The 26,038-nt window shown below is 36.3% G+C and overlaps 1 protein-coding gene across 4 annotated transcripts in view; it reads left to right on the forward strand.

Moving 5' to 3' along the window:
- The window catches only part of Sntg1 (syntrophin gamma 1), a 638,621-nt gene that overhangs the window by 531,997 nt on the left and 80,586 nt on the right, over positions 1-26,038 (forward strand). For all 4 annotated transcript variants that reach the window (XM_021222333.2, XM_029533398.1, XM_029533399.1 and 1 more), the window contains 2 exons: positions 18,703-18,819; positions 20,800-20,871. In XM_021222333.2, the coding sequence (XP_021077992.2) occupies positions 18,703-18,819; positions 20,800-20,871 (189 nt within the window). The remainder of the gene's footprint in view (positions 1-18,702; positions 18,820-20,799; positions 20,872-26,038) is intronic.

Here is a 26,038-nt window from a genome sequence, read left to right on the forward strand (position 1 = left end):
TTCTCTGGCTTTAGTAATTTAAATATTTTCTTTCAAACTTATGGTTAATTTGGCTAAGTATTTGTCAATGTTGCTGATTTTTATCAAAGAAACAACTGTTGGTTTGGTTGAATATTTGTATTAGTTTTTGAGTTTTTTTTTTTTTTTTACTTCGTTAATTTTAGTCCTGTGTTAGGTTATTTCTACTCATCTACACTTTTTTTGGTATTAATTCATCTTTTTAGAGCTCTTAACTGTGTCATTGAGCTACTAATATTAAATATCTCCAGTGTTCTATTTAGGCACTTAGGGCTAAAAATTGCCTATTATAACTGACATCATTGTGAAAAAACCATCTTGACATCCATGGTAATGTCTGGGTTTGGTGACATAGTCAGTCAACCATATGGGATGGGTCCCCAGGTAGACCAGTCTCTGGATGGCTTACCTTCATTCAGTCTCTTCTCCACATTTTGTATTGCCTCCCATGAGTATTTTGTTCCCCTTTCTAAGAAGAACTGAAGCACCCACAGTTTGGTTTTCCTTCTTGAGCTTCATGTGGCCTGTGAATTGTACTTTGGGTATTCTGAGCTTTTGGGCTGATATCCACTTATCAGTGAGTGTATACCATGTGTGTTCTGTGACTGAGTTGCTGACAGGAGCATGATGTAGCTGTCTCTTGAGAAGCTTTGCCAGAGCCTGACAAGTACAGAGGTAGATGCTTGCAGCCAACCATTGGACTGAGTACAGGGACCCCAATGGAGGGATTAGAAAAATGACTGAAGGAGTTGAAGCTGTTGCAACCCCATAGGAAGAACAACAATATCAACCAACTAGATACTCCAGAGCTTCCAGCGACTGAACCACCAACCAAAGAGTACACATGGAGTGACCCTTGGCTCCAGTTGCATATGTAGCAGAGAATAGCCTAATCGGGCATCAATGGGAGAAGAGTCCCTTGCACCTGTGAAGGTTCAATGCCCCACGGTGAGAGTGGGTGAGTGTGTGTTGGAGCACCCTCATAAAGGCAGGGAAAGGAGGAAATGGAATAGGTGGTGTCAGGGGGGTAGGGGTGGGAAAAGGAATAACATTTGAAAGGGGATAACATTTGAAATGTAAATTAAGAAAGTATCCATTAAAAAAGAAACAAACAAGTAAAAACAAAAACAAGAAAAAGAAAACAAGCATATTATGAAAAGCAATGTACAGAATCAATGCAGTCCCCATGAGAATTCTAACAAACTACTTCATAGAACACACACACACACACACAAATGCACACAAAGCAGGATAGCTAAAACAATCCTGAATAATTAAAGTACTGCTGGAAATTTTATCACCATTGTATTACAGATCTAAAGTAACAAAACAGCATGGTATTGAAATAAAAGGAGATATACAATTGAAGACATATCTATAATTCCACAAACATGATTTTCTAAAAAAAAAAAAAAAAGACAAAACGAAACAACAACAACAACAACAAACAACCTAATGATATAAACTAGAGAAAGACAGCCTTTTCAACAAATGGTCAAGTTAGTTGGCTGCATGTAGAAGAATGAAAATAGGTGCATATTTGTCACCCTTCTCAAAACTCAACTGAAAATGAATAAAAGAACTCAATATCACCTTTATATTGTAGAAAAGGAAGTGGGCAAGTAGGGTTGAACTCCTTCACATAAGAAAGGACCTTCTGAACTTAGTATCAATAGCACAGGAACCAAAAACAGCAATAAATAAAAGGGACTTCAAGAAACTGAAAAGGTTCTGCATTTAATGAAAACTGTCATTCATACAATTAGTACCCTAGAGAGAGAGAAAACTGTTTAGCAATTATGCATCTGATAAGTGGTTATTATCTAGAATATATGAAGAATTTAAAAAGTCAATTAAGCCAAATAAAAAAATGAGGCATAGACCTAAACACTTCTTGAATGATAAAAAAGAGATGCTTGAAAAACACTTAAAGAAATATTCAATCCATTCATGGCTAACATACATCAACCATCAGGGAAAAGCATATTTCAAGTTACTTTGAGATTTCATCAGTCATAATAGACAAGATTAACTTAAAATATGGGCCAGGAGAGACCTGTTCTCCTAGGATCATCTTTAATCCTGGGCTCCGAGGTAAGACAACCACTTTCTCTCCAATAATTGTGTGGAGTAGGGCTGGCAGGAGCGCACAGAGTACATGATCATTGGGGCAGCTGGGACAGGATCCTTCCACTCTGCCATCTGCACCCGAGAGCTGAGGCTGTTCCACAGCCCACTGTGCATTGGTCCCCCCAGGTGTCACCTGTTCTCCCAGGAATGTTTTCACTCCTAGGCTCAGAGATGAGACAGCCACTTTTTCTCCACTAACTGTGTGAAGTGGGGCTATCCAGGAACACACAGGACATAAGATCAGTGGAACAGCTGGGACAGGACCCTTCCGCTCAACCATCTGCATCCAGAGCTTGGGCTGTTCCAGGGCCCACTGTACACAACTTCCATCAGGAGAGAGCTGGTCTCCTAGGAGTGCTGACACAGGCTTACAGACCCACAGGAGGAACAAGCTCCAGTAAGAGACAACAAGAATATCTAACACCAGAGATAACTAGATGGCAAAAGGCAAATGCAAGAATCTTACCAACAGAAACCAAGAACACTGGGCACCATCAGAACAGAGTTCACCACCACAGCAAGTTCTGGAATCCCCAACATACCGGAAAAGCAAGATGTGTATGTAAATTCATATCTCATGATGCAGACAGAGGATTTTAAGAAGGACACAAATAACACCCTTAAGGAAATACAGGAAAACACAAATAAACAGATAGAAGCCCTTAAAGAGGAAACACAAAAATCCCTTAAAGAATTATAGGAGAACACAAGTAAATAGGTAGAAGCACTTAAAGATGAAACACAAAACTCCCTTAAAGAATTACAGGAAAACATATCNAAACAGGTGAAGNAATTGAACAAAANCATNCAGGATCTAAAAATGGAAGTAGAAACAATAAAGAAATCACAAAGGGAGACAACCCTGGAGTTATAAAACCTAGGAAAGAGATCAGGAGTTATAGATACAAGCATCACCAACAGAATACAAGAGATGGAAGAGAGAATCTCAGGGGCAGAAGATACTATAGAAAACAATGAAACAACAATTAAAGAAAATGAAAATTACAAAAAGATCCTAACTCAAAAAGTCCAGGAAGTCCAGGATGCAATGAGAAGACCAAACCTAAGGATACTAGGTATAGAAGAGAGTGGAGATTCCCAACGTAAAGGGCCACTAAATATCTTCAACAAAATTATAGAAGAAAACTTCCTTAATCTAAAGAAAGAGATGCTAATGAACATACAGGAAGCCTATACAACAGCAAATAGATTGGATCAGAAAAGAAATTCTTCCTGTCACATAATTATCAAATCACCAAATACACAAAACAAAGAAAGAATATTAAAAGCATTAAGAGAAAAAGGTCAAATAACATATAAAGGCAGACCTATTAGTATTACACCAGATTTCTCCCAAGAAACCATGAAAGCCAGAAGATCCTGGACAGATGTTATACAGACGCTAAGAGAATACAAATGCCAGCCCAGGCTACTATATCCAGCAAAACTCCCAATAACCATCAATGGAGAAATGAATATATTCCATCACAAAAACAAATTAACACAAAATCTCTCCACAAATCCAGAAACAAAGGATAAGAAACAAAAATCCAACACAAGGAGGAAAACTACATCCTAGAAAAAGCAAGAAAATAATCTTTTAATAAACCAAATGGAAGATAACCACAAAAATCATAATTCCACCAATAATAACAAAAATAACAGGAAGCAACAATCTTTTTTCCTTAATAGCTTTAATATCAATGGACTCAATTCCACAATAAAAAGAAATAGACTAACAGACTGGAGACATAATCAGGACCCAACATTTTGTATCATAAAGGAAATTTACCTCAGTGACAGAGACAGGCACTACCTTACAGTAAAAGGTTGGAAAACAATTCTCCAAGCAAATTGTCCCAAGACACAAGCTGGAGTAACCATTCTAATATCAAAAAAAAAAAAATGTCCAAATTAAAGTTATCAAAAAAGATAAGGAAGAACACTTCATACTCATCAAAGGAAAAAGCTACCAAGATGACCTCTCTATTCTGAATATCTATGCTCCTAATGCAAGGGCACCCACATTCATAAACAAAACTTTACTAAAAGTCAAAGAACACATTACACCACATACAATAATAGTGGGAAACTTCAACACTCCAATTTCTGCAATGGAAAAACCATTGAAACAGAAACTAAACAAAGACACTGTGAAACTAAGAGAGGTTATGAAACAAATGGATTTAACAGTTATCTATAGAAACTTTTATCCTGAAATAAAACAATAAACCCTCTCAGCACCTCATGGTACCTTCTCCAAAACTAACTATATAATGAGCTACAAAGCAGGTCTCAACAGATACAAGAAGATTGAAATAATCTAATGTATACTATCAGATCACTACAGTCTAAGGCTGGTCTTCAATAATATCATAATAGAAATCCCTCATAAACGTGGAAGCTGAACAACACTCTACTCAATGATCATTTGGTCAAGCAAGAAAAAAAAAAAAGAAATTAAAGACTATTTAGAGTTTAATGAAAATGAACCCACAAAATCCAAACCTATTGGACACAATGAAAATAGTCCTAAGAGGAAAATTCATAGCTCTGAGTGCCTCCAAAAAAGAAAACAGAGAGAGTATACACTAGCAGCTTTACAACAGATCTGAAATTGCTAGAACAAAAAAGAAGTAAATTTATCCAAGAGGAGTAGACAGCAGGAAATAATCAAACTCAGGGCTGAAGTCAACCAAGGGGAAAGAAAAAGAACTATTCAAAGAGTCAACCAAAGCAGAAGCTGGTTCTTGGAGAAAAATCAACAAAACAGATAAACCCTTAGCCACACTAAGTAGAAGGCACAGGGACAGTATCTTAATTAACAAAATCAGAAATGAAAAGGGAGACATAACAACAGAAATCAAGGAAATACAAAAAATCATTAGATTCTACTAGAAAAACCCATATTCAACAAAAGTGGAAAATCTGGATGAAATGTACAATTTTCTAGACAGATACTAGGTACCAAAGTTAAATAAGGATCAGATAAACAATCTGAACTGTCCCATATCACCTAAAGAAATAGAAACAGTCATTAGTAGTTCCCAACCAAAAAAAGCCCAGAACCAGAAGTGTTTAATGCAGAGTTCTATCAGACCTTCAAAGAAGAACTGAGTCCAATTCTCCTGAAACTATTTCACAAAATAGAAACAGCAGGTACTCTACCCAATTCATTCTATGAAGCCACAATTATTTTGGCACCTAAACCACACAAAGACCCAACACAAAATAGAACTTCAGACCAATTTCCCTTATGAATATCAATGCAAATATACTCAATACAATTCTCACAAACTAAATCCAAGAAATCATCAAAATGATCATCCATCATGATCAAGTATGCTTCATCCTAGGGAAACGGATGGTTCAATACACAGAAATCCATCAACATAATTCATTATATAAACAAACTCACAGAAAAAAAAACATATGATTTTCTCATTATATGCTGAGAAAGCATTTGACAAAATCCAACTCCCATTAATGATAAAATCTTGGAAAGTTCAGGAATTCAAGGCACATGCATGAACATAGTAAATCAATGTACAGCAAATCAGTAGTCAACATCAAAATAAATGGAGAGAAACTTTAAGCAACCCCACTAAAATCAGGGTCTAGACAAGGCTGCCTACTCTCTCCCTACCTATTCAGTATAGTATTTGAAGTGCTAGACAGAGCAATCAGACAACAAAAGGAGATCAAAGGGATACAAATTGTAAAGGAAGAAGTCAAAATATCACTATTTGCAGATGATATGATAGTATGCTAAAGTGACCCAAAAATTCTACCAGAGAACTCCTAAACCTGATTTAAAAAAATAACTTCAGCAAAGTAGCTGGACATAAAATTAACTCAAACAATTCAGTGGCCTTCCTCTACAAAACAGATAAACAGGTTGTGAATGAAATTAGGGAAAGAGCACCCTTCACAATAGTCACAAAGATTATATAAAATACCTTGGTGTGACTCTGACTAAGCAAGTGAAAGATCTGTATGATAAGAACTTCAAGTCTCTTTAGAATGAAATCTAAGATCTCAGAAGATGGAAAGATCTCCCATGCTCATATATTGGCAGGATTAATATAATAAAAATGGCCATCTTACCAAAATCTATGTACAGATTCTATGCAATCACCATCAAAATTTCAACTCAATTCTTTACAGAGTTAGAAAGAGCAATTTGCAAATTCATCTGGAATAACACAAAACCTAGGATAGTGAAAACTATTCTCAACAATAAAAGAATGACTGGTGGAAACACCATCCCTGACCTCAAGCTGTACTACAGAGCAATTGTGATAAAAACTGCACGGTATTGGTACAGTGACAGGCAGGTAGATCAATAAAATTTAAAAACCCAGAAATGAACCCATACACCTATGGTCACTTGATCTTTGACAAAGGAGCTAAAACTATCCAGTGGAAAAAAGATAGCATTTTCAACAAATGATGCTGGCTCAACTGGCGATTAGCATGTAGAAGAATGCCAATTGATTCATTCCTATCTCCTTGTACAAAGCTCAAATCAAAGTGGATCATGGAACTCCACATAAAAACCAGAGATACTGAAACTTAATAGAGGAGACAGTGGGGAAGAGCATCGAAGATATGGGCATAGGGCAAAATTTCCTAAACAGAACACCAATAGTCTGTGCTCTAAGATCAAGAATCAGCAAATGGGACCTCATAAAATTGCAAAGCTCCTGTAAAGCAAAGGACACTGTCAATAGGATAAAAATGCAATCAACAGATTGGGAAAATATCTTTACCAATCCTACATCTGATAGAGAGTTAATACCCAATATATAAAGATAACTGAAGAAGTTGGACTCCAAAGACCCAAATAATCCTATTAAAATTGGAATTCAGAGCTGAACAAAGAATTCTCAACTGAGGAATACAGAATTGCTGAGAAGCATCTAAAGAAATGTTCAAAATCCTTAGCAACCAGGGAAATGCAAATCAAAACAACCCTGAGATCCCACCTCACACCAGTCAGAATGGCTAAGTTCAAAACCTCTGGTGACAGCAGATGCTGACAAGGTTGTGTTGAAAGAGGAACACTCCTCCATTGCTGGTGGGATTGCAAGCTGGTAAAACTACTTTGGAAATCAGTTTAGTTATTCCTCAGAAAACTGAACATAATACTACCTGAGGACCCACTAATACCACTCCTGGGCAGATACCCAGAAGANACTCCAACATGTAATTAGGACACATGCTCCACTATGTTCACAGCAGTCTTATTTATAATAGCCAGAAACTAGAAAGAAAGCAGATGTCCCTCAACAGAGGAATGGTCACAGAAAATGTTGTCCATTTACACAATGAAGTATTTCTCAGCTATTAAAAACAATGATTTTGTGTGTGTGTGTGTGTGTGTACATTTTATTTATTTATTCACTTTTTTCAATTTTTATTAGATATTTTCTTCATTTACATTTCAAATGCTATCCTGAAAGTTCCCTATACCCTCCCCTGCCCTGTTCCCCTACCCACCCACTCCCACTTCTTGGCCCTGGCCTTCCTCTGTACTGGGGCATATAAAACAATGAATTTATGAAATCCTTAGGCAAATGGATGGAACCATAAAATATCATCCTGAGTGAGGTAACCCAATCACAAAAGAACAGACATGATACGTACTCACTGATAAGTAGATATTAGGCCAGAAGCTTGGAATACCCAAGATACAATTCACAAACCACATGAAACTCAAGAAGAAGGTAGACCAAAGTGTGGATACTTCTATTCTTCTTAGAAGGGGGAACAAAATACCCATTGAAGGAGTTACAGAGACCAAGTGTGGAGCAGAGCCTGAAGGAATTACCATCCAGAGAGTGCCTCACCGGGGGATCCATCCCGTATACAATCACCAAACCCAGACACTTTTTTGGATGCCAACAAGTGTTTACTGGCAGACTCCTGTTATAGCTGTCACTGGAGAGGCTCCACCATTGCCTGACAAATAGAGAAGTGGATCCTTGCAGCCTACCATTGGACTGAGCACAGGGTCCCCATTGAAGTATCTAGAGAAAGGGCCCAAAGAGCTGAGGGGATTAGCATCCTTATAGGAGGAACAACAATATGAACTAACCAGTACCCCCAGAGCTCCCAGGGACTAAATTACTAACCAAAGAATACACATGGTGGGACTCATGACTCCAGCTGCATGTGTAACAGAGGATGGCCTAGTCAGTCATCAATGGGAGGAGAGGCCCTTGATCCTGCGAAGACTCTATTCACCAGTGAAGGGGGAATGCCAGGGCGAGGAAGTGCATGTTGGTGGGTTGTTGAGCAGGGAAATAGGGTAGGGGATTGGAGTTTTTCAGTACGAAACCAGGAAATGGAATATTTGAAATGTAAATAAAGTAAATATCTAATAAAAAAAGAAATCTAAGATAAATTATCATCCAAAGCAAGCTTCTGCACAGCAAAGAAAACAGAAAGTATGTCAGAGGACAATTCCTGGAATGGAAGTAGATATTTGCAAGTAAGACACCTAATGAAGGGTTGTTATCTCAAGTTATAGATAACTAATGAAATTATTTAGGGTAAAGTTAAAATAAGAACAAAGATATGTTAGGTTTTTTTCTTTTCTTTTCTTTTCTTTTCTTTTCTTTTCTTTTCTTTTCTTTTCTTTTCTTTTCTTTTCTTTTCTTTTCTTCTTTTCTTTTCTTTTCTTTTTCTCAAGAAAGGGATAAAGTGTGTAGAAAGATGTTTAACATCACTGATCTGAGAGGAAGGCGAATACAGCTCACCATAAGCTATACCACTTTTTACGTTAGGATGCCTGATGTCAAAAATCAAAACACACAAAAGATTTATGTGATCTAAAGGGATAATTAGCCCTTAGACCTACTCCTGTGTTAAAAACTCTAATTAAATTCAGAGGATCCTACCTACAAAAAGAAGTCATGAGAATGAGAGAGAGCTGGTTGGGAAAAAGTCTCCAACAGGGGATAGAGGGGTAGGGAATGCAATGGGACAGAGTTAGAAAATATACATTATTTATTACTTAAGTGTTTGAAATTACCAAACAATGAGCATATTTGATCAATCTCAAAAAACAGTGTTGACAATGATGTAGAGGAAGGAAACCTTTTACATCGTTAGAAACTCTGTAGGTTTGAAGAGAAAAGCAGCTGCAGAGGGGAAACATTTGGAAAGTTGATGTATCCTGATTAGTGCCACTTCATTCAATCCATATTCATATTAGAGAAACTGCTTTTGCTTCAGTTTGGGTTGAGATCTGATTTCAAAGATGAGGTCTGTCTATATAGTCCAGGATGGCTTCACACTCATGAAGCCACACATGCTGGAAAATAATGGTGGATGAAGAGGGAGAAATATTGTAAAAGCCAAATGTGGTAGAAGACTTCAAGGAAATAGTTTCTTCCACACATAACAGGGCTCATGGAACCCATAGGAACCCAAGGAAACTGTTACAACGAACAAGCAGAAAACATATAGTTCAAGCCAAATAAAATCCCAGCCATGAAAAAGAAAGTAGATGCAAAGCCCTATCTTAACTAAGAAGCTACTTGCAAATGAAACCTGCTGGGAAATGTAAGATCTTTTTTGTTTTTCCAATATAGTGTCACTGAGGAATGCTATAGTTCAGGTCTCATGGCTAGGAATTAGCCATGTTATATTTTGTTTCTATAGTGAATTTTTGTTTTGTTTTGTCTTTTTGTCTCTCTCTGAGTCTCTAGACATATAGAGAGCAATCAGTTCTTTCTAGGATCTGTTTATCAAAATAAAACAAACCATTGACATCAAATGTGCCTAAAATACCTTAACATATGCCATATTTACACTTGCCCAAGTCATTGGAGCTGTATTCAATATTTTAAAAGCTATAATAAAAAAGAAAAAATATGACAGTATATGCTTGGAGGATGGAGAGAAATGCAAACATTTACTTTAGTGGAAGCAGTAACTATGAAAACATTCGTGGATGATTTTCAGGAATATGAACCATGATCTACCTCATGATACAGATACAGTATATATTCAAATAACTACAGTTCGCTCATCCATGTTCATTGCTGTACTATTCCATAATAGCCAGAAGATGGAAATAGCTTAGATATTCATCAATCAATGAATACATTTGAAAAAAAAGGTGCAGTTACATGAACAGAACTTTAATCAGTTAAGAAAAATGAAATTATAATATTTGTAGGTAAATGGATGATATTAGAAACATTCATCCAGAGTCTGGTAACTCACAACCACAAAAAGTATTGCACTAAAAAATAACCTTGCAAGACATACTAATACAATATTGGCATAAACGATATAGAAGTGTTTTTTTATTGGATTTCAAGCTAACCCATGAAATGACACTGCTAAAGTGACCAAGAACCTCAGACTAGATGTGCCCTGTGGAATACCTTCTACTATAACTCTGCTAAGGGAACTCAGAAATAAAATTACTCTTAATGACATACTGCTATGCCCATAGATTGGTTCATATTTTTCCACACATTTTGTGTTGTTATTCTTCTTTAGAATGACAGTTACAGGCATCACTATATAGAATATTAACAAATAAGAATGTCACACTTCTAGAGATAACATATCCATCTACTGTAATACAAGTCCGACCTTTTAAGAGTCTGTTCCTGGACATCTCCAGTTGTACATATACTGTAAGTTGCAGTCTCCTATACCAAACTTAACTCTTCTCAGAGACGTTCTTTCTTGAAGTAGGTGGGAATTTGAGACCTACAGCAGAGAGAGAGAGAGAGAGAGAGAGAGAGAGAGAGAGAGAGAGAGAGGAGAGAGACAGAGAGACAGAGACAGAGACAGAGACAGAGACTTTGTAGCACTCAATCCTAAGTGGGGTGTCTTCATCAAACCATTCCTCTCAAGGTTCAGGTCATACAGTTCAAGCCAAATAAAATCCCAGCCATGAAAAAGAAAGTAGATGCAAAGTCCTATCTTAACTAAGAAGCTACTTGCAAATGATACCTGCTGGGAAATGTAAGATCTTTTTTGTTTTTCCAATATAGTGTCACTGAGGAATGCTATAGTTCAGGTCTCATGGCTAGGAATTAGCCATGTTATATTTTGTTTCTATAGTGAATTTTTGTTTTGTTTTGTCTTTTTGTCTCTCTCTGAGTCTCTCTGTGTGTCTCTGTCTCTGTCTCTGTCTCTGTCTCTGTCTCTGTCTCTGTCTCTGTCTCTCTCTCTCTCTCTCTCTCTCTCTCTCTCTCTCTCCAGAAAAAGAAAGAGACAACATGAAGCTGGATGGGTAGGAGGACCTGGGAGAAGTAGGGGGAGGGGCACACATAATCAAAATACATTGCATGAAACATTTTTAGATAAAAAACAAAACATTTTAAACAGTATATTTCAGGGAAAATGTTCATTTCATACTAAGTATCCTTGTAAACTCAGTTTCTTAGGTCATAATGACCGTGTAAAGTGACCTGAGGATTGCTCATTTCTTAATTCAGTTCTCTGAAAGATTTTGCAAGTATGTAGTTTGTTTTTTTCCAATGATTAACAGAAGTTAAGGACATATTTAACCTATCCTCACATTTTTCTTTCTAGTTTTAAATAACAAATTGAATTGCCTTAGTAATTATAAGATTATTTATTTTTGAAAAATTTCCTCCATCATTTCTGATATTCTAGAAATCATTGTAGTCCATTTTAAACTCAAAATTAATTTTATAAATATTGCATTTTACATTCTTGAAGTGTTTGTGAGGTCTGAGAATGAAGATATTCTTGCTCTTAATACTAATGATAAGAATAGTAAACTTTGAACAACTGTATTGCAGCTTTATTTACTATTTAATTAACATCTGTCCCTATTTTCCTTACTTTTTCATCTTTTTCTAAAAGGAAATATATATCATTAACCATGGATTATCAGGTTTATCAAATGCGTGTGTATAGAGTGTTCCTAAGAACAATATTAGTTGAATTTCTTAGATTTTATTTGACAGACTAATGTCTTACTTCGTTTATGATTCATCCTTTCACCTATGATGTTGTTGCTTAGTTTTAACATATCAGTGTTAAACTTTCAGTGGAAGATTTTCTACTCCCTCCTGAGTTCCAAATTCTACTTAGAACAGAACCTGATCATTTGAATGATGAAAGTCATTTGAACCTTGTCTATTATCCAAATACAGAGATTTAAAGATTTTAATTGATTTGTACACACTTCTTGAAGTTCACACCAAAATTGAAGTCAACTTGTTCTCATTTCCTTTTTTTTTTGTTCAAATTTCTTGTTGAACATTGATTCTTTTAGGTATAAGAAACTGCTTAAAACATATTAACTTGTGTGCCTCAGTGAGTATAGAGCCTTATTTGGTAATTGGCATATTTTGATAAATGAGACTTCTCCATTTGACCATGTTCTTTGGCATTTTTATTTGGAATTTTTAATTTAAACAATTTTTAAAAAGCTTTTTAAAAAAAACACCATGCCTGATCATTGTCATATCATATTGGAGCTCTGATCCTACAGTCTCACAGAATGATTCTCTCTTCTTCTAGTAGTGCTTTTTGCTCTGGATGGTGTTCTACTGTGAGCAACACTGCAGCAGTTTTACATTTGGACTATATTCGTCTTAATGTTTCAGTTCCTCTTGTTAGTATAACTTCTGTTCCCCATGAAATATACATGCTCCATGAGCAAGACAAAGTTCCCTTTGCCTTTTGTTTTATTTACTGCTTGTTTAATGTAGTATGAAAGTTCTTATTAGAGCCAGCAGGGTCATAGCTTAGGCTGGGGACACTGTACTTCTGCTGTGCACTTTCTCTTTCCCCAATGCTGGTTTCCTTCTCTCTATCTCTCAGTGTCTCTCTGTCTCTGTGTCTCTCTGTCTCTCTCTCTTCTTTAGCGTTGTCTAGCATTGCTGAATATTTGAGTTTTTTTTCTGGTTGTTTTGGTATTTTGCACTTTTCACTTTACTGGTTAGAGATTAAAATAGCTTGAGTGTTTGGGATCCTATGAAAACAATACTTACTGTCACAGAGGTATGTGGTACTATTTTTTTTTCCACATTTTCTGTCAGATGTGTAAAGAGGACATGTTCTGGAAGCTAAACTAATAATGGAGAGGCATATATTAAAAATAAGTTGCAAACATTATGTAAACACTGCTGCTAATCTTGCTATTTTTTGAGAAATTTTCTCATAAAATAATGCTGTTTCTCTGACCTAATTGACTTTAATATTATCAGAAATTAACTTGTATATATAGTTTCATTATTGTTTTATTTTCTATTGTGGGAAATATTATAGGCATAAGTTCAGTTTAAATAACCATCATGATCTTCTAAAAATAGAAGAATATTTAGAGTGAAGTGTGACGGAGGTAGAGTCTTCACTGAGCAGCTTGATAGGGCTTTAAGAGTGAGGACATGACTGCTAAACTGTGCTGGATGCACTGATGTCACTTGACAACAGACTGCAAGAGTAGACTGTTGTCACCAATCTGCACTTGTCATTTCAGTGTTGCAGTTTTATGGACATTAGTAGCGAAAGAACCAACATTTGATCATTTAATGCCTTAGTTTCTCTAAGTTTGTTTTGCTCCTTTCTCTGGGACATTTCCTATCTTTCTTGGGTTTGTCTCCCTCCTTTTCTCTGGATACTAATATTTCGGCTTCTCCAAGACTGGTATGATGCCATGGTCATAAAAGCCCAAATTTCATCTTAAATGATAATTCATACATATATAGAAATGTGGGTTACTGGGATTTTCTGTTTTATATATTGATATTCATGACATATAATATCCTATTTTGTTTCCATTTAGAAGTTAGTTATTAATTCAACTTTTGTTTCTTTCAACATAATTTGGATTATTATAATATTTGGATATTATATATATATATGTATGTATATATATACANAGTGATGTACTATATTTATATAAATATATACATGTATTTAAATATATGTGTGTATGCGTGTGTATTTAAGGATCAGGTATTCTGATTTCAGGCATTTCTCTTTATTATAATTTTTACCAGATCGATTAAAGTATACACTATGTTACATATGACATTAAAATTGGTTCCTATCAGTAAAAAAAAAAAAACAAAAAAACAAAAACAAAAACAAAAAGAAAACAAAAAAAAACCCCAAACAGACAAACAAACACTTGCCTAACATGTATTGGCCCTCTCTTCTATCTTTAACACTACAAAAGAGCAACAACTTTTTCCTGATTCTTGGCCACTTTTATTATGTTTGTTTTATCTCTAGTTTTCTGAAGAATTATGATGAAATACCTCTGTTCAATTATAGTTCTTAGTAGACTGACCCTTTATGTATACTTGGGAATCCCTTTGTGTGTGAGCATTTCTCTGTGTCTAAGCTCTGTTTATCTCTTCTCACTTGGGAATTAGATTTTAAGGGTTTGATTTTTCATTGTGACGCCTGTTTCTTACCCTGTTTATTTTCTACCCATATTCATGGCTTTGATCACCACTCTAGAACGTTTTTTACTAAATCATCTTCTTTCAAATGTTTTTCCCTTTCCTGGTTTCCTCACTGGAAACCCCCTACCTGCTTCGCCCCACCCTGCTTACCAACTCACTCACACCTGCTTCCTGGCCCTGGCATTCCCCTACACTGGGGCATAGACACTTCAAAGGATCAAGGGCCTCTCCTTCCATTGATGACTAGGTCATTCTCTGTTACATATGTAGCTGGAGCCATGAGTCCCACCATGTACTCTTTGGTTGGTGATTCAGTCCCTGGGAGCTCTGGGGGCACTGGTTAGTTCATATTGTTGTTCCTCCTATGGGGCTGCAAACCCCTTCAGCTCCTTGGGTACTTTCTCTACCTTCTTCATTAGGGACCCTGTGCTCAGTCCAATGGTAGGCTGCAAGGATCCACTTCTATATTTTGTCAGGCACTGGTGGAGCCTCTCCAGTGACAGCTATAACAGGCTTTTGTCTGTAAGGACTTGTTGGCATCCACAAAATTGTCTGGGTTTGTTGATTGTATAGGGAATGAACCCACAGGTGGGGCAGTCTCTGGATGGTCATTCCTTCAGTCTCTGCTCCACACCTTGTCTCTGAAACTCCTCCCATAGGTATTTTATTCCCTATTCTAAGGAGGAATGCAGTATCCACACTTTAGTCTTCCTTCTTCTTGAATTTGGTGTGTTTTGTGAATTGTATCATGGGTATTCCAAGCTTCTGGGCTAATATGCCAGAATGAGGTACCACATTTGCCACCTCTGGGCCATAGCTACTCTATGCTGATCCTGAGGAAAAAAATTTCCAGAAGATAGTGCCTCAATGATGTTGGAGTCTTTTTCATCGCAGCCAAGTCTTCAGCCGTAGCTGATGAAGTCTAATTCAAAATACTGAATAATCTTAAAGTCTTTATGGAACACTCCAATTTCCCTCTGAAGCTCCACAAGCTGGGTCTAGATTATCTGAACATTCTCAGGTTTAACTTCCTAGTTCCCCAAACAGCTCACTAAGCATTAAACACTCAATAGTTGTTTTTTTTTTTTTTTTTTAATTCCAAAATTCCAAAATCCTTTTGCAATACTACATAAAATATATTCAGGTCTACCATAGCAATACCATATGATTCTGGTACCAATTTGACACATAGAGTTTCATCGTTGTGATATAACACCACGACCAAAGGCAACTTATGGGGGAAAGAGTTTATTTCAGCTGGCAACTCTCAGGTTACAGTCCATGTCTGAGGGATATCAAGGTGGAAACTCAATGCACCTGGAGATAGCAACTGACAGAGACTGAGTGGGAGCACTACTTCCAGGCTAGCTCTTCATTGCTTGCTTAGTTTTCTTCTTCTTCTTCTTCTTCTTCTTCTTCTTCTTCTTCTTCTTCTTCTTCTTCTTCTTCTTCTTCTTCTTCTTCTTCTTCTTCTTCTTNTTCTTCTTCTTCTTCTTCTTCTTCTTCTTCTTCTTCTTCTTCTTCTTCTTCTTCTTCTTCTTCTTCTTCTTCTTCTTCTTCTTCTTCTTCTTTTTTAAATTAGATATTTTCTTTACTTGTATTTCAAATGTTCTCCCCTTTGTGGTTTCCCCTCTGAAACCCCCCTATCCCATCCCTCCTCCCCCTAATCACCAACCTGCCCACTCCCACTTCACTGTCCTGGCATTCTTCTACACTGGGGCATGGAGCCTTCCCAGGAACAAGGGCCTCTCCTATCACTGACAAGGCCATTCTCTGCTACATATGCAGCTGAAGCCATGGGTCCTTCCATGTGTATTCCTTGGTTGATGGTTTAGTTGCTGGGAGCTCTGGGGGTACAGGTTGGTTCATATTGTTGTTGGCAGCCTCCTATGGGGCTGCAAGCTCCTTCAGCTCCTCAGGTCCTTTCTCTAGCTTCTCCAATGGGGACCTTGTGCTCATTCCAATTGTTGGCTGAGAGCATCCACCTCTGTATTNGTCAGGCACTGACAGAGCCTCTCAGGAAACAGCTGTATCAGGTTCCTGTCAGCAAGCACTTGTTGTCATTCAATATAGTGTCTGGGTTTGGTGACTGTGTATGGGATGGATTCCAAGTTTGTTTTATTAAACCATCCAGGAACAACTGCCCATAGGTGTCACCATCCACAGTAGACTGAACCCTTCCACATCAATCATTAAGAAAGGACATGGACTACAAGCTTGCACTCAGGCCAGGACTCTTGGCCAATTTCATAATCGAAATCCTTCTTTTCAAAGGACTGTAGCGTGTTTCAACATGCGTGCATGCCTGCATTTGTGAGTGTGTGTGTGCATATGTGTATGTTTGTGTAAATGTATACATAGTTAAATGTTTTTATGAAGAGAGTGACTTTATTATTTTCAATGTTTGGTATCATTTTATTAATTATAATTGACTATATAAAAATAAATCCAAATAATTTATTGTGTCTGAATCTTATTATTATTTCATTAACAACTGAGAAGTCTAAGAAGTGTTCAATTATAATGCAAATTTCAACATACATTAATTCTCTAGAGAAGATATGTAAATCACAATTCCTAAAGTTGTTAAATCAGAGACTTTATAAATGCAAGAGAGTTATTATAATATAAACTAAGATAATGAAAAATCCAGTTTATTATACAGGAAAAAAATGATGGACTAGGAAGAAAATGTCATTGGGTATAAGTGGGAATTGTTTGTAAAGGTTCTTGTGATAATATTTTTCAACTGTTACAATAGTATGCTGTATATAAACCATCTTAAGTCCAGGTTTGGACCCAAGAAGGAACTTATCTTCTGCAATGAGCTGGCAATTTGGTATTAGCAGCTGGATGACAGCTGTGGTGGACACTCTGCTACTCCCACCATTGTATCTTGGAAGCAGTGTAATGGACACTAAGCCCAGCTGAGCTTCCTCATATGTTTCATATTTTATTGGACATAAGAAGGTGTTATAGAAAACAATGTAATTAATGAATCAATGTCTGAAAATAAGAAAGTAAAACTGGTGAGATCAGAAGGGTCTTCCCATATGGAATCAATAAAATGTGAATCCAATATCAAAACTAACATTCAACCAACATTTGTGTGTGTTGAGTCTCATAGCAATTTAATGGTAGAACATGAGGAACAGTGTAACTGCCCTGTCTCTCACACCAGGGACTTTTCTAAGTTTGGATTTTATGCCCCATGTATGGCATGCCAAATGTAGAATTGAACTTTTCCACTCAGCCTCGTTGTTTTCACAAATAATAACTCTGAGATAAATAATTTATGAATAATTTCTTAGCTAAAATGCTTTGGGTTATTCCCTGACTAGCATACAGCTTACTTAACTGGTTTAAGTATTCTGTGGTTAGTTACCTCCTGTCAGGTTTATGCTACCTTCTTCTCCAGAGTTTAGGGCAAATTTTCTTTCCCCAACCTATCTCAGAGTCCCCTTTCTATACTGCAATTTCCTCCTCCCTCTTTCCTGCTAAGCTCAAAGGCCAGTAGCCTTTTATTGACAACTGAAGCTTCTATATATTGCTCAAGAGATGCTCTCTACAGAAAAGTGCTTTCCCTTAGAAACTGATTCCTCTCAGTCAACAAGACCCAGAACTATGATCAGTCACTATATCTTGATGTGTACAAATGAACCTCAATTTTTTTAATTATAAGAAATTATTACTTTACTACCTGAGGTTAGTGCTCAGAATAAGTGTTTTGTCATCCTATCTTGTGAATCCCAGAGGATGGTGTGCTACATTCTAGTGGATAGACCGACAGGAAAATGCTTACATTGCTCATATACATGTTTTATACTATGAGAATATTCAGGCATAATAAATATAACTAATTGGTAAAACAATAGTTAAGCTAATAGTCTATTGTAAGTACATACTTTTAAGAGCAGAAAAAGAGAGGGAATGTGTGAGAAAGTAGCTCATGCCAAATGTCATAAGGCAATGTTTGACAATGTTATAGAGACAAAGTCCTCTGTTGTTTATTGGAATTTGCTATAAATCAATTTGATAATTTTTCATGAAATTTTTTCAGCACAAGACACACAAATAGACTACAATATGTAAAGTGTATTTTGTCAGTTAACAGCACTCACTTTCCTTGCAGATAGTCTACATGGGTTGGTGTGAAGCACGGGAGCAGGAATCCCTCCATGATCGTGTATATACACCTGTGTTTCTTGCCCTGAGGGGCTCCTGTCTCTACAGATTCCTGTCACCCCCAGTAAGTGTTTATAGTCAAATGTTTGAACTCCCAGATCTGCTTATAGCAAGCTCACATCACCTGAGCAACACGTAATTAACAATGTATTTTGAAAATAAGGGATTTAGGAAATCATTAATGTCTGTTTAAAATATTTTGTCAAATGTAGAGCTTAGAAGACATTGGATGTTTTTTGCTTAAGAACCTGATAAATGGCTCAAATTATAATATTGTTGTTAAACATTTCATGAAGACATTGCAAAGGATTTAAGAAATGTCCCCAAAGATATGTCAAGCAATTTCATGTACTGGGTGAAAAAGTAATGATGATAGGTAGAGTAAGAGATTTAAACATTTATTTTATATTAATGAACATTTTATTCCTTTTGTATCTACAGACTCTTTGAGAGTCCTTAGTCAGTATTTGGAACATTTTATTTTCAGCATTAAGGTGTCAGTTTATATTTAAAATATTATTAACATATAATAAATAGCACTTCAAAATAATCAGTCAATATCAAGTCTATATATATTAAGTCAAATTCTATGCTGCTAAAAGCCTAAATGAAAGGCCAGTGTGATGGCACATGCCTGCAGTCTCTGAGCATGGGAGATTGAGGAAAGAAGACGAGTGTTTGAGGCTGGCCACGTATAAAAGGTGAAACGCTGTCTTCAAACAAACTACTATAACACAACAAAACAACAGAAGACATACAAATCCCACAATAGTTTAAATGCAATTTTATTATTCTTGGGAAAAAAAAGAAATATTTCTGGGTGATACATGAATATGTTAGTTTTCCCCTACTGTAAAATATTATGTAGCTAGGTCAGCCACTAAAGAAAAACAAAATTTTATCTTGTCATGCAGTGTCAGAAGTTTCAGTTCATGGCCACATGTGTTGTATAGTTTAGGGCAGCACAGTACAACATGCTTGGAGTACACACCAGGTGAGGAAGCTTGCCTTATGGCAGGCAGCCAGGAGATAGAGAAAATAGAAGGACTTCAGATGTTAATACTCCATGGAAGTTCATGTCCCTAATGACATAAACTTTCTTACATTATAGCCCAACTTCTCAATGTCTTGCCATGTTCCAAAATATAAAAGACCAGAAACAACCATTCATGTGTCTTTGGGGGAATATTCAAGTTCGGCTGTTGGTATCACAGTTTAATATATGACCTTCCATACTGTTCAATTCTTCTGGAACTTAATCTGTTTGTAATATGTTCTGTTGTATATTCTATGTAAACTCAGTATATCTGTGCATTTATTTTCTTAAAAGGTTTGCTTTGAAAACATGTACCTTACCAAGAATTAGCATCCAATAATTATTTATTGACTTTAAACACAAGATACCATGCTGTTCACTGACAGGTTTAAAGGTATAAATGATCTGAGAGTTCTCAAGTCTGAATCATTACTATTTTCAATGTTTATGTCCACATAAAATTCATAGTACCACAAAGGAAAAAATAGTAGTTTATATATTTTGCTATATTTCTACCCTGAATAATTTCTTCTTCTTGGAGAGATGAAATATTTTAGAATAAGCAAGGCAACTAACTTTAGAGTAGAGTTGACATCTTCACATTATCTTAATAATTTTAGAATGGTTTTAAAATATCAATAATCTATTTTTGAATAATGGAGACAATTATTGATGTCTATTTTCTCTATATCTTACTAAGGGAAATGCATATTTAGTAGTGGCACATTTAATATTTGTTTTAAAATAATACAAGAATTATTTTAAAGACATAAAAGATTTTTTCAAGTGGAAATTATTACAAACAACATAAAATGTGTCCTGAAAAGGGGAGACAACTCCTGACAAATTTTGAAAATAAAACCCAAATGCTATAGAAGGAACTTTAAATGGAGTATCACTGAGAGACTAAAGAAACACTTCTATGAAAGTGTTATTAACTAGATGAAGCAGAGGGAAACAGAAATGCCTGACTAGCACCAATAGTCTGTTATTACCTCTCTTTTAAAGGTGACCACCTGGGACTGGACTCGAGCAGAGAAAACCTTCTCAGTGTGTGAGATCATGTGCAAGGTTCTCAAGGTATGTTCAGTAAGGACAAGCACTTCGATGGAATGTCTTCTGAAGAGTGGGTAACTGAGCTCAGATACAGCTTGTAAAAACTATCTATGAATCGAAGAGAACATGAACAGTGAGAGTAAAATGAGACGTAAAGGATGTAATCTCAACATACAAAAATTCACAGGCACTCAGAGAGTTAAGTCTAAGCAAGAAAAAAATCAAAATATAAAAGAGAAAGACTCATTTTCTTTGTCTTGGGATCTGACAATCACTGTATATCATATATTGGTTAAATCTTGGTGACACACAGAACTCTCACAGCATCAAGTCATTAGGGATTCTTAAAGACTGAAACGATTTATACAGTTGTCTTAGTCAGGGTTTCTATTCCTGCACAAACATCATGACCAAGAAGCAAGTTGGGGAGGAAAGGGTTTATTCGGCTTACATTTCCATACTGCTGTTGATCACCAAAGGATTCAGGACTGGAACTCAAGCAGGTCAGAAAGCAGGAGCTGATGCAGAAGCCATGGAGGGATGTTCTTTACTGGCTTGCCTCCCCTGGCTTGCTCAGCCTGCTCTCTTATAAACCTAAGACTACCAGCCCAGGAATAGTCCCACCCATAAGGGGCCCTCCCCCTTGATCACTAATTGAGGAAATACCTTACAGCTGGATCTCATGGAGGCATTTCCTCAACTAAAGCTCCTTTCTCTGTGATAAATGCAGCTGTGTCAAGTTGAGACAAAATTAGCCAGTACAACAGTCTAGTGGATTAATTTGAAAGAACCATCAGTACATGTTTTCTTTCAAAATTTTCACTGGGTAGATTTAATGTCTACAGCATGTTTCTATGGGAAATTATATTAACATATTGACATACATATTAACATATATTAATATATTACATATTGAAATGACACATGAAATAAATTTGTATAGTCTTCACTTCTCAGATCAATTGTTTTTCTTTTTGAGTGAAGGACAGATGGAATCCTGTATTGCTCTTCAGATTTGTGCATGTTCTCTTTCTGTGTATCTACCTCTTTGTGGCTATTCACCTGTATCTGTGTGGTCCTCTCACTGTCACACCTGCTCTTCAGGTTTCCATTTCCACATATTTGAATTGCACTTTTCAATGTTTTTCTGGAGTCCAAAATCAAAGGAGCTCATATATCCTTACAGCTGACTCATTTCATTTAGGTCATCTGACTGCTCATCTATGCTATAAGAGATAGTGGGATCTTAGCCATTCTTAGAGGTGAATAATATTCCCTTGTGTTTATAGAACATTTTAATCATTTTGTCTCTCACAGTTTCTTCAAGAGCTTCCATATTTCTGTTACTCTGAAAGGTGAAAACATGAAAGTACTAATGCCTTCATCTAGTAATGATTAGATCTCCTCTGGTATATGCCCAGAGCAGACTTGCTGCCTGCGTCGTAGTTTTTCATTTGTAAATCCTTTAGCAATATGTATGCTGTTCCATGTAATTAGTAATTCTCCACACAGCTGTACTACATCTGTCATAACCTAACAGCTGGTGTCTTTTTCCTTTCAGAAAATAAACATGTTAAGTAATAGGAGGTAATACTTCCAAGTGCTTTATTGTGAATTTCTCCTATTAGTGATGTTAATCATTATTGTGTGTGCTTATTGGCCAGGTTTTCTCTTCTTTAGAGAAATTCAGATTCTTTTGTCCATTATTTTAAATTTCATTGAGAGTTTTATGGTTTTTTTTTTTTGTGGCTTTCAGGAACATCAACTTGGGATACATTGTGATAGTGCATGAGAAATATTTGTAGTTGTCAAATAACTACAAACAAGTATTTTCAACTGAACAACAGTAATTTATGAATAGAAAAGAAATATTTTTTACCAGTAACTATGTCAGATGTTGTGGTACAAACATTTGATAACAGCACAGAGGAGACAAAGCAGATGAATCTCTGAATTTGAAGCCAGTTTTGTCTACATAGTAAGTTTTAGATCAGCTGGGACTATGTAGTAAGGCCTTATTATGAAAGCAAGATTCTTGAAATATTGTACAGAGAAGTATAAGCAGTAGCCACCCTACTGTGCTATGGCAAAGCTTAAGGTAGTTCCAGATCTCTTATGTCTGCCTTGATGCTGCTCACTTCTTCTGTTCCTACCTCCTTGTGCTTTTCAGTCTCAAGTAACAGATATTTGGTTTTGCTCTTCTATGAGGTTCACACAGGAGAGAGCATGTTCAGCATTTGAAGAGCAAGCTTGTCTTCAAATAACACTTATCAGTTCCACAGATATTTTTGCAAAATTTTTATTTATTTTTCCTTAAAGATTAATAACATCTCATTGTATATGTTTTTCTTTTGAGAACTCTCTATTCAGTTTCATAGTCCCTTTGGGCTTTTAAAATTCCAGTTGAGTGATCTGGTGTTGTTCTAATGGGCTTGTGTTTATTGACTGTGTGTTTCTATTTTATTAATTTTCAAGGTACGTTTTGACATAATTTCTTTGTCTTGTGTACTTAGTTATTTCTTTCTGGACATTATCTAGTTTTGTTTCTTAAATGCCCCTTCTTTCTGAATTTATATCTCTTTGCTTCGTTCTTGGGAATTCTTCTGTTATGGTTCTTTTGAAATATTTCTTAGTCTCATATTCTTTCCAAAACCCGTATGATAGAGGTACTCCCTGTGTCTTGTCTAGCATCATGTTGCAATAAAATTAGTAACCAGAAGCAGGAAAGATGGTCTTTTTCATGAGAGCAAACGACAGCAAAAGTGTTCAGAGGGTTAGTCTGGAGCGGTGGCTGATGGAGGCTGAGGAAGCGAAATCCTTGATGCTTGTCTTGCTGTTAAACGACTAAGTATGTATGGTTTCTATTTCAATCCTTGTATCTTTCCTTTCTCCATATCTTTCTCATCTCCACCTGTAACTCTTTCTCTATCTCTATCTCTTCCTCTATATCTACCGCTGTTTCTATATATTTATTTCATTCTCTATTTCTACCTCATTCTCCATGACTATCTCTATATATTTTCATGTTTCCTCCTTCCTCAATAGTAGGTATATGTAGTGAAAGTTGTGTATATGTATGTTGTATGTACATGTATTTACATGCATGCTAGAGGCCCTGAGTTCTATACCTAATAATGAGGACAAAAAAAAAAAAAAAAAAAGATGGAGAGTAAGAATAAAGATAAATGGAGAAAAACATTTTGCATTTAAAATTCAAGTATTGTTAAGTATTTCAAGTGACTTATACTGTGAAACTTTTCACAAGCAAGTCTTTCTTAGAAGACTGCCACTTTATAAATAGCATTTTATATAGTTTTAGAATACTTTTCAAGAAGGTGTCTTGGGGAGTCCCTAAAAATTCAGATTAGTTGACTGTGTTGGTCGTCCTGTAGAGACCCTATCCTTGGGTCCCTAAATCCTTCTGCCAACCCTTCCACAAGACTTCCTGAATTCCATCTAATATTTAGCCGTTGGTCTCTGCACCAGTTTCCATTGGCCGCTGGCTGGAGTCAATGGTTAGAGGTCAGAGATCAATTATGCCAGGGTTCTGTCTGCACATATAACAGAATATGACTGGAGTGTCAAGGATTGGTTCTTGCTTATGGGATGGGTCTTAAGTTGGGCTAATCATTGGTCAGCCATTCCCTCAGGCTCTGCTCCATCTGTCCTATGGGCAGGACACATTTTGGGTAGAAGGATTTGTGGGTGGGTTGCTGTACTTATCCCTGCACTGGGAGTCCTGCCTGGCTGTAAGAGGTGGGCGCGTCAGGTTTCAAATCTGCCACTACTAGGAGTCTTAACTGGAGTCAACCCCATAGACTCCCTGAGGTCTTCCCTTATTACAGGTTTCTGACTATCTTAGAAACCCCTGCACCTCCTCCAACACGCAAAACTTTGATTTCTGTTCCCTCTCTCTCCTGTTCTCGCCAAACTTGATCCTCTTGTCCCATTCCCCTTCACATTCCCACTACCTATTATTCTTTTTACCACCACTCTTGGCATTTGGAAGAGAAAATAAATACTACTAGTAGGAAAGATTGCAAAAAAAAAAATACTCAAATTACTGCTTTGGGTAAATTTTTCTTATTAGTATAGCATCTTCTTGAAAAATATTCTAAAACTATATAAAATGCTATTTATAAAGTGGCAGTCTTCTAAGAAAGACTTGCTTGTGAAAAGTTTCACAGTATAATTCACTTGAAATACTTAACCACTTTTTTGTTATAAATGCAATTATTATTTAGTTGTATAAATACATAGAATATTTAATAATATATAATATAGAAATATATAAATGTAGACTAATTTAGTTATAACTTTATAGTTAAATTGCCATAATATATGTAACTCTTCCTAAAATCTCAAGTTCTATACTTGCTTCTCTCTGACCATACCCATCTTTTCCCCTGATGATTAGCAAAGCCTTGTCCAGGATACAACATAAATGGTAGAATGACTTCTTTGAGTAAGAATGATGTTCACTTATTCAAATGGTTAACAGCCTGAAAGAACACAAAGTTAGGATGTGATGCAATAGCAGCACCTAGAACCTGAAGCAGAAAGGTTCAGAGTAGAGGAGTTGTCTGGACTTTGTAGAGAGTTCCAGAGTAGCCTGAGCTTCATAGGTAGACCCTATCTAAAAACAAGAGAAAGAACTTACAGAGAAAACTAGTCCCATAGAGAACGCCTATCAAGACATCTTTAGATGTGGCTTGCTGTTTGAAAGCAACACAGCAACCTAAAATCATCTTTGATAATAGGACAATGAAACAGGATTTTGTTTTTATTTGTATAATTTATTATATGTTTGAAATTTTAATCATCTTGCTATATAGCATCTTGGGAGATTATGTTTCATACAGCTGCCATCTGTTATGTGGAAAGCTTCTGCTTTTCCAAGACATGCTTAAAGCCTCAAGTTATTAATTAAATTGCATTAAAAATGTGTTTTGTTGACCTATACCATGCTCCATTGTCAGCTCCATTTGATGCATTCATCCTCATCTCCCTTCTAGGTGAAATTTTACCCAAAACTCTACCCTAAAACCCAAACAAGCATCTCTCAGGGATATAGTGTGGTAACAGAAGGACCTGGTTTTCTTGCTTCATTAGGGAGTTACTATACAGCTGATGACATAGCCTCACAATAGGCCACAATATCAGGGTCCCTTCAGGAAAATCTTGCTGGCAT

The sequence above is a fragment of the Mus pahari genome, chromosome 22, assembly GCF_900095145.1.
Source record: "Mus pahari chromosome 22, PAHARI_EIJ_v1.1, whole genome shotgun sequence".
Classification (NCBI taxonomy): domain Eukaryota; kingdom Metazoa; phylum Chordata; class Mammalia; order Rodentia; family Muridae; genus Mus; species Mus pahari.